We start from the raw sequence: 17,294 nt of genomic DNA on the forward strand, positions 1-17,294 counted from the left end.
TTTGCTCAGGTTGGCTTCCCCGCTCTGCCCAAGGTCCTCCCTCTCCTCCTCCCCCCACTCCACCCCGTTTTCCCTTCCTTCCTCTTCTTCCCCTCCTCTCCCTGCTGAGGTGGTTTCTGAGCAGTGTCCCTTCTGTGGGCTCTCTTTGAAAACAGTGAGAGGTGTCCCTTCCGCCTTAACCCCTCTAAACAGGAAGCCCCACTCTAGGCTGCTAGTGTTATGGGGTCACACATTTGCTTAGCCAAAAGTGCAGTGGTGTCAATGGCAGAGGTGCTTTGATTCCTTAAAACTGCAGAGAATTCCTGCTGTGTGTGGGGAGACTCGGAAATTTACACTTTTTTACTGTTTCTTCACAGGCTGAGGGCCCAGAGTCATCATGAGAACACCATATATTACATCATCCCAGACTTCACACTCTGTGGAAGGAAAGCTTCAAGCATTCCTACAGTGCTGAAGGGCACCAAGGGGGTGGGGGACATGGAGGGACCATGGCAGGAGGCAGGGTGTGCTGCATAGCTCCTCAGATCTGGCAAGGTATGTATTTGGAATGGTAGGAAGAGAGGGCATTTCATGAATCTTGCATCCACAGTAAGGACCAAGGAGAGGAAAGAGGGAGGACACAGTGAAGGAAAAGGAGGGGTCTTAGTCCATGCTGCTGTAACAAAACACCACAGAGTGTAATTTACAAATAATGGAAATGTATTGGTCACAGTCATGGATGCTGAAAAGTCCAGAATCAATATGGCAGTAGGGACTGGGTGTGGTGGCTCATGCCTATAATACCAGCACTTTGGAAGCCTGAGGCAGGAGGATCACTTGAGCCCAGGAGGTTGAGACCAGACTGAAAACTTTGCGAGACCCGATCTCTACAAACGTAAAAAGAAAATTAACCAGGCATGGTGGTGCATACCTGTAGTTCCAGCTACTTGGGAAGCTGAGTCAGGAGATTGCTTGAGCCCAGGAGTTTGAGGCTGTGGTCAGCTATGATCACGCCACTGCACTCCAGCCTGGGCAGCAGAGCAAGACCATATCTAAAAATAAAAAAGAGATGCCAACAGGTTCACTGTCTGGTGAGGGCTCTGTTCTTCATTGATGGTGACTTGTTGCCATATCCTCCCACGGTGGAAGGAACAGAAGGGTTCAAATCCACTCCTTCAAGACCTTTTATTACGACCCGAATCCTACCCATGAGGCCTCTACCCTCAAGACTTAATCACCTACTAAAGGCCCCACTTCTTAATACTATCACATTGGCGATTACATTTCAATACGTGAATCTGAGGTAGGGAGGGACACATTCAGACCATAGGAGAGGGAGGGTGGTCCAGTGAAAAAAAGGAGTCAACAAGGAATGTTTGCGACAATGTCCCCAGGAAGCACAGGACGACTGACTGCCTTCCTTTGCCAAATCTATACCTGCTGTAGGGACCCTCCTCCTCACTTGGTGTATGTTCCACATTACTATTTAAAATTGTGTTTTGTGGCTGGGTGTGGTGGCTCACACCTGTAATCCCAGCACTTTTGGAGGCTGAGGCAGGCAGATCACAAGGTCAGGAGTTCAAGACCAGCGTGACCAGCATGGTAAAACCCCATCTCTACTAAAAATACAAAAAAAATTAGCTAGGCCTGGTGGCACACGCCTGTAGTCCTAGCTACGCCGGAGGCTAAGGCAGGAGAATTGCTTGAATCCAGCAGGTGGAGGTTCCAGTGAGCCAAGAGCGCACCACTGCACTCCAGCCTGAGTGACAGAGAGAGACTGTCTCAAAAAAATAAATAAATAAAATTAGTCAGCCATTGCGGCGGGCGCCTGTAATCCCAGACACTTTGGAGGCTGAGGCAGAATTGTTTGAACCCAGAAGGCAGAGGTTACAGTGAGCCGAGATTGCCCCATTGCACTCCAGCCTGGGCAACAAGAGCAAAACTCCGTTTCAAAAAATAATAATAATAAAATAAAAATGTGTTTTGCTTTGTACACATCCCTTGCACATGACAGGCTTTGATAAATATTTCTTGAATGAATGAATGAATGCAGAACATGGAGTCCCAAACTCACACAGCCCCAAACCCAAACAGGCATGAGCCGGGCATAGGTCCATGGGGACATTTGGCACTTGAGCTAACTCTCCTTTCAGCATTTTCCATGGTTCTGGTCCACCTTGAATTTCCCTACTGGCAAAAGCTTCCGTTTGAAATGCAGATGAAGTCCAAATTTCTTCTTGTTCCAGATGTGCTTTACACAGGGCATCCAACCTGGCTGCCCAACTCATCACCAGGAACAGCATTTGCTGGGATATCATCAAGAAGGGACAGTGAACCTCAGTCTAGCCAAGTCTATATTCACAATGTTCTGGATTATGAAAGCCCCAAATAGCATTTAAAATACAAAAAATTGGCCAGGCGTGGTAGTATTAACTACTGTAATCCCAGGACTTGGGAGACCAAGGCAGGAGGATTACTTGAACCCAAAAGTTTGAGACCAGACTGGGCAACACAGCGAGACCCTGTTGCTATAAAAATTTTTTAAATTAGCTGGGCATGGTGGCATGTACCTGTAGTCCTACTTACTTGGAAGCCTAAGGTGGGAGAATTGCTTGAGCCCAGGAGTTCGAGGCTGTGGTGAGCTGCGATCACACCACTGCACTCCAGACTAGGTAACAGAGTGAGACCCTGTAGGTAGGTAGGTAGGTAGGTAGGTAGGTAGGTAGGTAGGTAGATAGAAGGATAGATAGGTAGGTAGGTAGATAGATGATACATGATAGTAGATAGATAAGAGGCAGTAGTCAGAATGATTATCAGCACAGTCTTGCTTTCTTATTTGTACTGTTCAATATTACACCTAGTTAGCCAGAAGCAGTGGCTCACACCTGTAATCTCTTTGGGAGGCCAAGGCGGGTGGATTACTTGAGGCCAGGAGTTCGAGACCAGCCTGGCCAACATAGGGAACTCTGTCTCTACTAAAAATACACACACACCAAAAAAATTAGCTGAATGTGGTGGCACACACCTGTAATTCCAACTACTCAGGAGGCCAAGGCAGGAGAATTACTTGAAATCAGGGGGTGGAGGCTACAGTGAGCTGAGATCACACCACTGCATTCCAGCCTGGGTGACAGAGTGAAACTTGGTCTCAAAAAAAAAAAAAAAAAAAAAAAAAGCATACCTAGTTGAGTGGTGTTTTTAAAAACATGGATCACACCTATAATCCCAACACTTTGGGAAGCCGAGGTGGGTGGATGGCTTGAGCCCAGAAGTTTGAAACCAGCATGGGCAACATAGTGATACTCTGTCTCTACAAAAAAATAAAAATAAAAAATTAGCCAGATGTGATGGTGCATGGCTGTGGTCCCAGCTACTTGGGAGGCTGAGTACGAGGACTGACTGCTTGAGCCCAGAAGGTCAAGGCTGCAGTGAGTCATTATTGCACCACTGGACTCCAGCCTGGGTGATGGAGTGAGACCCTGTCTCAAAATAAATAAAAAACAAAATAAAATAAATATTGTCCATGATTCACTGGTAACTATGCTATTTCTTCTGGGTTGTTTGCTCAAATGTCACAGAAAGTCATGGTTCTGGAAGCCTTGAGCAGGAGGAGTAACATTGGACTAACTTCAGCCAGTGAATTCACCCCATTGCCTTCTCAGAACCATCTAACCCTGGGATATGTAAGAATGAGTGCATTCTCTCATTCATATGGGACCTGGGAGTGTTTTCTAATCTTCTCATGAAATTCATGTCTCCGTTTTCCCTTTGCCATGAAAAATATGAAAATCTTATTGTTTCGAGCAGAGTCACTGCGAGATTAGCAGGGAAAGATCGGCAGGCAGAATCTGATCAGACATAGTGACAGCATGAGTTTCTGATTATTAAAATATGTAACATTTCAGATGATGCTACATTTTAGATATAATTGTCTAGTATGTATAATTATATAATAATTATGCAATAATTTTGCAAAAGATTTTGTGGTGTTAATTCAGTAAATACATATTATTTTGTCTGAAGAATGCCGGAAGAGAAATGTTTAACAGAAAACTAACATATAAAACATTTTCAAGGAGTTTGTGCTCTGAGAAAAAAGGATTAAAGTATCCAAATAATACAAGGCAGACATAAGATTAAGATAACAGCCAGGAACAAACTGCTATTAGGGATCACGAGGAGGGAGAGATGACATTAGACTGCATGGGGATTAAGAATATTGTAATCAAAGTTGAGTGGGGCTTTTACATAAGGTATGGATGGAAGAGAACAGAAAACACATTTTCACTGAGTGTTAGGTGAGCTTATGAAATAACTCTGAAACTATAAGCTAGGACCAGACGGAGTATCTGAAATCACTCAGCTTCCACTTTTGAAGCAAACATAATCCTCTAAAAAAAATTATTTAGTTTGCTAGGGCTTCTGTAACACAGCCACAGACTTGGTGGCTTAAACAACAGAAATGTATTGCCTCCCAGCTCTGGAGCCCAGACATCTGAGGTTGAGATGCTGGCAGGGTTGGTCCCTCCTGAAGGCCGTCAGCAACACTGCTCCATGCCTGATCTCTAGCTTCGTGGGGTCTGCCAGCAATCTTGCATTCCTGGATTGTGGATGCATCACCCCGAGCTCTGTCTTCATGTTCACATGGTGCTCCTTCTCCCTGTGTGCATTCACATCCAAATTTCCCCTTTTCATCAGGACACCAGTCATACTGGATTACTGCCTACCATAATGACTTCATTTTAACATGATTCTGTAAAAACTATTTCCAAATAAGGTCACATTCTGGGGTATTGTGGGTTAAAACTTCAAACTTCAACAATTCTTTTTTAGGAGACACAATTCAGCCCATAGCAGTAGCACACATTAACATACACACACACACACACACACAGGGAGAGAGAGAGAGAGGAGAGAGAGAGAGAGGAGAGAGAGAGAGGAGAGAGGAGAGAGAGAGAGAGAGAGAGAGAGAGAGATTCACAGAGGGGAGGGGGAGGGAGAGAGAGAGAGAGAGAGAGAGAGAGAGAGATTCACATAGCATGCACATTTGAACTTTTTTCCCCCAAAGACAGGGTCTCACTTACCCAGGCTGGAGTGCAGTGATGCCAGTAAGTGGAACTGCATGTGTGTGCCACCACGCCCAGCTATTTTTTTTTTTTTTTTTTGTAGAGACAGGGGTTATACCATACTGCCCAGGCTGGTCTTGAACTCCTGCGCTCAAGTGATCCACCTGCCTCGGCCTCCCAAAATGCTGGGATTACAGGCGTGAGCCACTGCGCCCGATGCAAGTGCCTTTTAAAAAGTGATATGAGAGTCAGGTGTTTATCCTACATCACGTCATGGAATAGAACAGAGAAAGTGTACACAGAAATGTTCTAGCTCAGTAGCTTCTCGTAGAGCTTACTGATGTAACTATCTATGTGCCTCCAGACATCTCCCTCTCTCAGTCTAAAGATGAATAGATGTACCTGAGATTAGAGAAGGTACAACTCATTTGTACGAAGCACTACAGTTTACAAAGTATTTTCTCACACTGCGTTTCATTTGATCTTCAATTCTCTCAAGACAATTATGTAAGCAACGTAGATATCATATTACCAGTGAGCATGAGTGAATTAAGTCCAGGAGAGGTTCAGTGAAATAGTTTAGGGCCCCAGTTTAGATGAACAGAGATGGCAACACAATTCAGGTATTCTGAATTACAGCCCAGATCTTCTTTTATTCCATCATGATGTACCCAAAAACAATGAAAGTGATCACTTTTACTTGTTTTCATTTAGAAAAATTTGTGTTGGATGCACCCTACTGAAGCGTATTGACTGAGTTCTTGGTATAGGCACGATAGGAATTGTAATAAAACAACTGGCAGTGGTGTTCACAATGGGACTGATGGGCAGAAACAGAGCTGCCTCTACTCACTGAGCTAAAGGCTACCTTCATAACTCTTAAAACAACATACACATCTGCTCTGTATTTTTTGTGGGACTGAGTAGACCCTTATTTGTTGGTAGATTGGTTTCAAAGCATGAATCTTGGATCGACTTATTCAGATGTTAGTCATATTATTTGTAGACCATCCATCAAGGGTCTTGCTTGTTTCCTTTTGGAATATTTAAAATACAGAGATTCTAATTAAATCTGGCAGGAAAAGCCCTTGTGCTGTAAATATGGGTAAATAACTGGGTCCAAAAGGGCACACCTGTTTTTTTCTTAATTTTTGTTGCTTTTCCTTTTTCAAAAATGTTAGTATAGAACAACATTTCTATTTATCAAGAAAAAGCATTTCAGCATTTTATATCAACCTTTCCAGACCATCCCATTTTACAGAATAAAGGTGAGGCCCAGCTAGGTGAGGGGCTTCAGCCACGCTGGAATTTGAAGCCAGGCTTTTCAGACTCCACAAAACATGCTTTTCTTTCTTTTTATGAGGGGAGGTGGGAAGGGAATGGGGTGTAACAGCTTTACAGATGTAATTCACATTCCATATAATTCATCAGCTAAGGGGCTAATAATCCAAAATACACAAAGAACTCATACAACTCAATACCAAAAATATAACTCCATTTAAAAAATGGACAAAGGAACTAAATAGACACTTCTCAAAAGAAATTTGAATAGCTAACAGGTATATGAATAAGTGCTCAGCGGCTCGAGGCACCAGGGAAACGCTAATCAAACCAGGAGGTAACAGCCTCATACCTGGTAGGATGAATAGTATCAGAGGTCAAAGATAAGTACTGGTGAGGATGAAGAGGAAGCACTTGTACACTGCGGGTGGGGATGTAAATATGGAAAACAATATGGAGGTTCCCCTAAAAAAATAGAAAACAGAAATATCTGGATATATACCCAAAGGAATTGAAATCAAGATTATAAAGAGATATCTGCACTCCTATGTTCATTGCAGCATCACTTGTAACAACTGAAACACCTAAATGTCCTTTGACAGATGAATAAATATGTGGCATATAAAAAAATACAATTAAATATTACTTAGCCTTAAAGAAGAAATCCTGCCATTCTCAACATGGAGGACATTATGCTGAGCAAAATTAAAATAAGCAAGACACAGAAAGAGAAATACCACATGATCTCACTTGTATGTGAAATTTAAGAGCCAAATTCACAGAAGCAGAGGGTAAGATGGTTGCTAGGGGCTGAGGGAAAGGGGAAATAGACTGATATTGGTCAAATGGTACAAAGTTTCATTTATACAAGATAAATGATTTCTGGAGAGCCAATGTACAGCATGGTGATCACAGTTCAGTATTATATTACATACGTGTAATTTGTTAAAAAGATAGATCTTTTCATCACACATATATACACAACACAAACACAATGGTAATTATGTAGAGGTAATGAAGATATTAATTAGCTTGATTGTAGTGATCATTTCGCAATGTATATCAAATATGAAGATGTACATCTTAAATACATACATTCAGAGGTTTCAATGAGAAAACAAGACTTTAAATTATCTTTAGTTATTGCTACTTAAAGTGTCTTAAAGTAGTCGTGATGAATGGTTATAAGTAGTAACCACATAAGCGAGCAGTCCTGTCAGACTGCTCCAGCACAGTAGTTTAGCTCACTGCTTATATACAGGTGGTGGAATTCCCTACAGCGCAAAATCACTGCCATCTTGCTCAAAAGCTGCATTCAAACAGAATCTCATCAAGGTTTGGGTCTAAGAGTACATCTGGTTATGGATTACAGAAGCATAATCACTAATCCCATCAGACATTCTCTCATGTGTAGGAAAAGGCAAAGACTGGGGTCATTTAACTTTTAAGGAATGTAGTGACTCAGGCAAAAGGCGTGGGGGTGCCCTGTGCTCTATGCTGTTTTGTTTTTAAGGCATCTTTCCAGAGAGTTGCATGTCATCACAGGGTCAGGGGCTTTGTGAACTGATGCTGGCAAGCAGAAATGAGCAGACCTGGCTTCTGCTGTTTTGTCTCACTCTACCTAGCTCAGTGCTCTGCACGTAGTCAACACCAACTGCACTGGGAGGTCATGCAGCTACCACGTGAGAGTGTGATCTTTGGAACCACACTGATTGGGTTAGGATCCTGGTGCCAACACCTACAAACTGTGACCTTGGCAAGTTACTTCATCTCCAATGACTTCATTTTCTTTATTGGTAAAGTAGGAATAATTCACATAATTGTGGTGGTTATATGATGAAAGGTAAAACCCAAAGTGCTTGATAAATTTTAGCTATTACTATTATTCATGGAAGCAGCTTAAACATCAATGGACCTAAAGAAGTTTCACAGGTGAATTGCACTACTCTTACTGAACAATTAGATAAGAACATTTGATGTAAAAATTTTAAGAGACAGTTTTGTATGGAAACCAAGAATCGGATCTACTCATTTCTTTTATCCTCACCTCCATTTTCTTAGCGATCAAGAGAAATCATCATCCTGTTTTATAGCTTTTGGCTAAAAGTTTCAGGAAGCAGATCTTGGGCTATGCTTTGAGATTTTTTCCACATCATCTGGGAATTTCATTCCTGGAGTGTTGGTCTTATACAGAACTCCTACACAACCCAATCATGGACTCCCAAGAGTAAAGCTAGCCCTATTTATGTGGCAGCTTTTACTTGGTTTATTTTGGTTCTATGGAACACCTACTCATTTTACATATACTTTATAAGTACTTCTTTATTGATAGACCTTTCTTACTAAGTAATATTGAAATATAAACTGTTGACAAAGCACAATTTGTCCACTAATCTTCTTGCAGATGGTTTAAAATCAGTAGGAATATAAGCCAATGGGAAACATATGTGTCTTGCCATCTAAATATCAGACTTGCTCTGAAGTTAGTGAGCCTTCATGGAACCCGATTACTAGTTATCTCAGCAGTGAATGTGTAACAGCCAAAACATTTCTGAAGCAGCACTATTCTACCAATTATCCCATCATGTTACAAAGCTCAGCTCATGTTCCAGGAAAGTTGCTGTTCGCTTCTGGCCAGGCTTTCCCCGTGGGTTTACTGTATGACTCAGGGACAGTTGTCTCCACTGTTTCCACTGGCGGGTTTTCTCCACTGTCCAGCTACATGCTGCTGCATCCTATTTCCAAGAGAAAAAGGAGAGGGGACACGTGAGTTCTAAGCGTAGACTGCTGTGTCAGGCACCAAAAAAGCCAAGAGCCGTTTAAAGTTAGGCCAGTGCCAGCAGAAAAGAGCCAGACTTCTACACTGCTGTGACCCAAATTAGTCTTCTAGAGTCAAAGGTCTCTCTCTAGCAGGAGGATATTTTGCCCCAAACTGTCATGTCTTTATACCAAAAGAGAAAAAGTCTTTTTCTAAATCCTTCCCTCTTTTCAAAATTTCTCAACAGAACTCATCACCAATATATTTCTTCATGGTGGTATACCTAAAATTGATTAATTAGAATAAAAAGAAGAATGCCAATTCATTTCACAGTATCACAAGTTGTATTTTGTTACACAATAGCCAGAGGAAAATTATTTGCAAACAATAACTGCTGTAGAGCTACATTCTGTAGTTAAAATATTTTTTCATTTAAAGAATTATTCCTTAACAAATGTAACATTTAACATTACAAAAAGGAAAACAGACATATTTACAAAGAGCAAAGGCAGTAATATTGTTTCTCTAGCTATAAATAAATTAAAATATATAAAAATAAGTTTTTTAGACTCATATAAGCTTCTTAATACACTACATAAATACATTCAGTAACTACTGTGCTGCTTACTGTGTAGCTACTACTGTGAAATAACTAAAATCCAGCATCAGAGTCTTGGATTTACAATACTGTATTTCTTCACAGATCTCTTCATCCGCTTAATTTTCTTCCCAAAGATTTGGTGATCTTGCTTTAAAATATACCGGAAATATCTACAACCTAAAAAGTAAAGCAAAATAAAAAGTTTGAATACTCATTATTTTTTCTCAAGTATATTTCTACATTTTTAAAATTTTGCTTTAACTTTGGCACACTAATGATTATGAAAATAAATGTGTAGTATCTACACCAGTATGGCCTAAGCATATTCTCAGCTGTGTCCAGTGAAATATATTTCCTCCTATATACAAAGATGTTTCCAATCTACCTAAAGTGCAGACTTTAATTTGTTTTCTACCCTTCCTCCTACACCCTAGCGATGGTGACAGGCATATTACATACAGTCACGTATTAAATGAGCCTTCTCTAGAAGCGCATTTGTATAGATTCCTTCTCAATGTTAGCTTATAAATCAGCCAAAGTTACATTTATAATAGTAAGAAAGTTCTCTGTAGAAATTGGTGTGAAGGATTAGAATAAACAAATCACAGGTGAGAAATGGTCAGACATTATCTATTCATTCTAGCCATGAAGCAAGCAGCAAAGTAGAGATCATGTATCTGACAGAGGGGCCGCATACTCATTAGAAGTTCCACCTGCTCTTCATAGTCTTACAACACAAAGGACTGTCAAGTATTTGTCAAATACTTCAGACAAATGAATCATATTTCTGTAAGAAAAAGTAAACTGGATATTGAGTTCTTTTTAGAGTTGGTAAATGGATGAGACCATAAATCACATATGAAAAATTAATTTCACTACAGTTTCAGCCTGTAGGCAATATCTTCTCGGAGAAAATGCAAGGACATATACTGTACCTATAGTAATCATTTTTACCATTCTGGAAACTAATTAGTATGCCAGAATTGCTAATATTTTGTTTTATTGTTTTTCCTGAGATGGGGCCTCACTATGTGGCACACTCTGGTCTCAAAACTCCTGGGCTCAAGCAATCCTCCCACCTCAGCTTCCCAAGCAGCTAGGATTACAGGAGCACTGCATGCCACTGCACCAAGCTCAGAACTGGTAATGTTTTATTAGCTGAGAAGCAGTGGTGTCTATAGTATTACTAAAAATAATTTGTGTTTCTAAACATATCATACTCACCTTAGCAAAAAACAAAATACTTTGCACACAGAATTTTGCCTCTACCTACACATAAAACTGGGAATAACTTAGTTCCCACCCCAACAGAGAAAAAGCTTAATAAACCTCAAATATTAACTCTCGAGTCCACCGGAGAGCTGGAATCGCAGGGCAACCAAGTAGTTTCAATCCCAACAAGAAAAGGCCCCTCCAAGGAGAAATGAGCCCAGCTTGCTTTTAGCAGGGCATAGGAAGAAAGATAGCCACCATACCCCACACTAAGCACAAAGCAAAGGCAGACCACGACTAGAATTTGAATCCTATAAAGTAAGGTTGGTAACCAGAGCTAGAAGAAAACCCAGCTTAACTAATGAATAGACTGACTCAACCCCACACTAACAGCTTGAGAGGAGATGTGGCTCTTGCAGGAGTAACTGATACCTGATATTTGTAGAGTACTTTAGAAATTATGAAGTACTTTGATGCGATGTTCACATGATACTTACAACAGTAAGATGGGTATTACAATGCCCCTTCACAGAAAAAGCTCCTAAAAGCTAATTGCTTGACCTAAGTTACACAGCAAGTGAGAGAACTGCGAAATTAACCCAGATCTTCCTACTCTGCTCAAAGAGACCTCTAAATAATTGTGCTAGATGCCTCTCTACTCATAAAGTAGTAGAAAATGACAATCCAAATCACCTTTCTGTTCCTTGTCATCAGTGTATTAGAGAATTTTTCTTTTCTTTTTTTTTTTAGAGATGGGGTCTTTCTATGTTGCCCAGGCTGGAGTGCAGTGGCTATTCATAGGTGTAATCCCACTACTGATCAGCACAGGAGTTCTGACCTGCTCTGTTTCCGAGCTGGGCTGGTTCACCCCTCCTTAGGCAATCTGGTGGTCCCCTGCTCCTGGGAGGTCACCATATTGATGCCGAACTTAGGCAGACATCAGATCGGCATAGTGCACTACAGTCCAGAACTCCTGGGCTCAAGCAATCCTCCCACCTCAGCCTCCCGAGTAGCTGGGACTACAGGCACGTACCACTGTGCCCGGCTTATTTTCTTCCTAATCAAATTTTATTACGTTCACTGAGACTACTAATTCCAAAATAATAGAAACCATGCTCAAAAGTGAATTGGACAATCTCCTCAGCACACCTTAAACTCCATAGCACTGGACCACTTACTAGTGGTCACTGAAGATTCACTTTCTTCATTTCTGGACATACTTTGTGGCAGTTTCATTTCAGTACTGGCCACCTTTTCATTTCAGTGGTACAAAGCAGGTAAGAGTTTTAGCACCCAAAATACTCCTTTTCTTTGAAGAAAAAAATCAATATCCCTTTTCTTCGAAGACGACTTTTTTCATATGCTAGTAGGAGCTATTTTTTTCTCTTAAGTGGAGGAAATGTTTCACACTTTTAGGAACAGATAAGTAAATATTAGTATAATATGGGGCTATTAAAGAACTATGAGGTCAATAAATAATATTTTCATACATTTAATAAAGTAAAATATCTCAGTAAACTCTCTATAAAACCAAGGCTAAATGGTCAATTATTGTGGAAAGTCTGTATCACATATCTTAATGCCCCCTAGCAACACTCAAGTCAGAAGGTGAAAACCAATCACAATCAATAATATGAAATCACTGTATTGGATTCATTCTTTCATCAAGCAGTTATTTCTTAAGTGCCTAGTATTTTTAGGTACCATACTAGGTAAGCTCTAAATGAAGGTCATACTTCGTAATTTCAAATTTAGCCAAAAAACTGTGTCTAGATAAAAAGAAAACAAAAATATGTACCTTTTCCTAACAGTAATCCAGCCACAAAGGCTTTCTCACAGGCCAAAGCTGTGTCTTCCTTCCAATCACTTTTTGCCCAAAAGTAGCTGAAATGAAAGCTTGGCCACCAGTTTTTCCTGGAGTTCCACTCTTCTTGAACCCATGCAAGGTGGTTTCTGGAAAAGAAAAATGTGAAAAGAGGTCAATGATGGGAACAAATCTACATTATCAGAATTTAGACTTAATTAGAGTCTATGGAAAGATGACAAGGAAGATGTTTCCAAACTAAATTCTGAATATGGCAAAAGCATAACACATGATTGGTAACAGCAGGAAAGCAAATCCTTTTTTGTTCTCTTCCATCTCCATATCCCATTTTCCATTTCACTAAACAGACACTTTAGTACAGTAGTTACAGAACAGACTCAAAGCCAGAATCCCGGATTCAAATATCAGCTCTTCCATTTATTATCTATGTGATCCTGGGCAAGTTGTTGAACCTCTCTGAGCTTCAGTGTTCTTGAGGACATTAGTGGTACCAATGTCATAGGATTGTTATTAAGACTAAACTATTCCAGTAGTAGGGTATAGCAGGTCTCATATAAAGCTCTTTGCATAGTGTCTGCTACATAGCAAATATTCAATCAATTTTATCCATTACTATTACTTAAGTAAAACCTTACTTAAAATTATATGCTGCTATCAATTATTATCCAAATCAAGATACCATTATTATACATATACATGAACACATAGGTTTAACTGTTAAATGCAGGTAATGCTATGTGTCTGTGAATAATTCTTTCACTGTATATATTTAAGGTATACAACATGTTTTATATACACATAGTTAACTGTTGTGTGTGGTAGGAGCACCTGAACTCTACTCTTAGTAAACTTCCTATATGCAATACAATATTATTAACTATAGTCTGTGATGTACATTAGATCTCTGTAATTTAATTGAACAAGTACTTACTTAACACCCATGTGCCCCCTATGGTAGAACATCTAGAAGTTCAAAAAAACGAACCTCTTTGCTTTTAAGAACCTTATAATCTAGTAGGAGTTTATTCAGTGCTTGAGATTTAGAAAGTGGTTTACAGGGAATGCATCAACATGTAACAGCAAAACCATTTTATAAACAGCACTGTTCCATCAGGACAAGTTAATTCTGAAGCCTGAAACAAGTTCCCACTGATAATGAATTACCTAACAACTAAAATGGATATAATAAATATATGAAACAATTTTGTGATATCCCTTCGTATCACACACTAAGTAAAAATAACAAACTCGTTTTCTTTTACTCAAAATGTGACACTAATAAGATTAAGATCAGAGGCACACTTTTATATACCCAAGTCACAATGGATTTAATGAGTATTTGTTGAATAAACAGGGTATGATGATCTTGTGAGGTCCTAAGAATAGCCACTGAAAATGATCAAACACAGGTAGGAGGAAAGCTGCTTCTCATGTGATCTTCCAAGTTAATGATGCACAAATCACAAAGAGTCTTTAGCAAAGAGTGATCCCTGCTAGTCTTTATTTCTAATGGGAAAACACGTATGTATTCCTTAGCAAACAGTAGTGCTAAGTATAGTATTTATTTCGATAGCATAAAAAAAATTGATAGAATTTTTCTATGTTTTCCTTATGACTGTATTTCTTTGCTTCAGAAGAAAACGTATGCAGAAAACAGCTGGACACAGTTCAAGTGATTAAAAAACATAGGCAAAGATGTTTAAAAATTGATAAATATTAGCTAAAATATTGGGAAATATTATTTATGATGATCTAGTAATAAATATTTCATGTTTCTTACCCCATTAAGGTCTTCTTCAGATATTTTGCCAAGTATTTCCAAGCAGTTATATTCTTAGTGCATCCGGCAAAATCTAAGACTCCAAATAATACCTCCAACCCCAGTTTATGGTGTTCTTCCTTTTCTGTAATGGTTGTAACAGTTCAAGTTTACGTAAGGTATTAAAGTGTACCAAGCTAAAATATACATGTATATATTTTATCAATTGTATCTGTATATAGTTGATAAAATACTGAATCATAAGCCTTCTAACAGTTTTAAAAAATTCATTATGCTCTTACTCCTGCGATGAATCTTAAAAACTCAGTAACTTCATCCATGTTAATGAGGTCATGGTGATGAGTCTGATCCCAATACGAGTTACACTCCTTTACTGAGAACATTTAAAGTATCTGCCCTGTTTGGGCATTTTATACATGTACTCTTACATTCAGAGAGAAACCTAGGCAGTCCTAGGACCAGTTTGGGCTTAGCCAGTTGATTTCCTTCTATGAAGGAGTATACGCTTTTCTACGGTGTGCTAAAATCTAGGAGGGATTAAAATGGAGTGAATTCTATAAATTGAAGCCATTTCTCTTTTGCAAACTGCTGCCTTCATTGTATAACAGGAGTAGGCAAACTTTTTCTGTAAAGGGACAGACAGCAAATATTCTAGGCTTTCCAAGACATACATTCTCTATCATAACTACACAGCTCTGTCACTACAGTGCCAAAGCAGCCACAAACAATACACAAACAAATGGACTCCAACAGAACTTGATTTATAAAATCAGGCAAGGGGTGGATTTGGCCAATGGGCCATAGTTTGCTGGTCCTTGGTCTAGAGCTTGTCTACACAAGGTACAAAACAAACTTTACTTATTACCTGATTTTCTAAGTAATGTATGGAATTCCAACATCAATTTATGAGATGGCACAATTTGATACAAAATCTGAAAGAAAGAACAGTCTTGTAAGTTTTACATACTTGTAAAAGCATTTCTCAAATTTCAGCTACTTTCAAAATAAAGTTCTTACTGTCTAATACACTCTAAGTTTATTAAGTATTTTTAAAATACCTTGCTTTTTATTCTGGCTTCAATCTAAGTATAGAAAAGCATTTTCTGTAAAACTGTTTTTTTTTAAGTTCCGGCTAACAAGATAGGAGAACTGAGGGAAATAGATGGGGACTTACTGTTTGCCCCATATATACATCTATACTGTTTACCATGCTTAAGAACTTAAAATGATTTCTTTCAGAAGCCAGTACTGAAAAAAAAATATAAAGAAAAAATCAATTATCACACAGAAAATATACTTATTTACTTAACAGAAAAATCACAGGACATTTATATAAAGCAAAAAAACTAAAAAAGCTGGAAGGTAATTTCACAGATTGTGCTCAGGAACACAGTTTACTAAGGGTATGTGAGTAAATATTTTAATAACCTTTTACATAATAAAAAATTTAAAGGTTTTTCTTTTTAAAAATAGGAAGGACTATTTTTATGAATATTCAAACACAGAATTTAAAGTAAAACTGTATTCTTCATTTTAACACATTTAATATTAGAAATGAATTCATTCTGTCTGCTTACTGAAGTACTTTGACCTTACATTGAAATAATTTCCAACAAAATTAAAAGTAAATTTTGTTAATTTCTCTTAATCATTTTTAAGAAGATCAATCAAGATCAATACACCAATATCAGAAATATTACTGAAACTGGGTTCCTATGAAAGTTACATATGTCTCATGATTTTACAGAATTCTGAATATAGCTCAATTCACTTAGTTTTTTTATTGAGATACAACATGTCATAGAAATATATACAAATCATGACATCCAATCAGTTAAGTTAAACACTTAGGCAACCAGCACCCAGATCAAATAATAGCACATCGCCAGAACACTAGAAATCCTCCATTCGTTTTGAAAAATTCTTAGCCATCAGCTCTTCAAATATTAGGGTTTTTAAAAAATGTGTTTGCTTCTGTTCTATTCAGAGGTCCTCCATCTGCGACTCCAATGACAAGTATATGTCAGATCTTTTCAGCAATGTACTAGTATGCTCGTTTCTGCACCTCTCATCCTTTTTGTTCTCCATGGTTTGGCCTGATACTTTCCATGCAGCTTATTAATCTTCTATTTTGCTATGTTCCATCTGCTATTAACCCCATGCATTGAGATTTTAATTCCAAATACTATATTTTTTAAATGGAAAAACAGAATTTCTCTAAATCCATCTCGTCTTGAATAAGTATTCGACATAGTTATTTTCTGTAGCATTTAAAAAAATCTTTTCGAAAACACCATTAGTGATTGATAACCTGAGTGAAAGCACAGTCTTGCTTTTGTTGTAACAATCCTTAATATTTTGTAACATAAATGAATCAAAAGTTATCTTAAGAGAGTAAAATAAAAATAACAACTTTAAAAGTATTATTTAGTCCAGCCTGGGCAACATAGCAAAACCCCACCTCTCCAAAAAACACAAAAAAATTAGCCGGGCGTGGTGGTGTGTGCCTGTAGTCCCAGCTACGCAGGAGGCTGAGGTGGCAGAATCACCTGAGCCGGGGAGGTGGGGGCTGCAGTGAGCTGTGATCGTGCCACTGCACTCCAGCCTGGGCCAACAGAGTGGGACCCTGTTTCAAACAATAACAACAAAGGATTGTTTAGTAAAACAAAGTCTGTTGAAAAATTCATAAAACACAGTTTCCACATCTGAAGGTTTGATAATACCAATTTTGATCATGAAAGTATAAAGATAATCAGACTTCTAAAAGAAAACAGAGATAACTTTTCTCTGTC

General features: G+C 38.8%; 1 protein-coding gene across 2 annotated transcripts in view; it reads right to left on the bottom strand.

The window, feature by feature from the left end:
- Positions 1–5,671: 5,671 nt before the first annotated feature.
- TAF1A (TATA-box binding protein associated factor, RNA polymerase I subunit A) overlaps positions 5,672–17,294 on the bottom strand; it is a 35,051-nt gene continuing 23,428 nt past the window's right edge. The window contains exons 8-12 of one of the 2 annotated variants that reach the window (XM_010340926.3): positions 15,368–15,434; positions 14,503–14,626; positions 12,696–12,850; positions 9,713–9,862; positions 5,672–9,061 (exon numbers count right to left, since the gene is read on the bottom strand). In XM_010340926.3, the coding sequence (XP_010339228.1) occupies positions 9,750–9,862; positions 12,696–12,850; positions 14,503–14,626; positions 15,368–15,434 (459 nt within the window). In that variant the 3' untranslated portion in view covers positions 5,672–9,061; positions 9,713–9,749. The remainder of the gene's footprint in view (positions 9,062–9,712; positions 9,863–12,695; positions 12,851–14,502; positions 14,627–15,367; positions 15,435–17,294) is intronic. The other variant, XM_010340927.3, reaches the window with a different exon arrangement.

Source organism: Saimiri boliviensis, chromosome 14, assembly GCF_048565385.1.
Source record: "Saimiri boliviensis isolate mSaiBol1 chromosome 14, mSaiBol1.pri, whole genome shotgun sequence".
NCBI classification, from domain to species: domain Eukaryota; kingdom Metazoa; phylum Chordata; class Mammalia; order Primates; family Cebidae; genus Saimiri; species Saimiri boliviensis.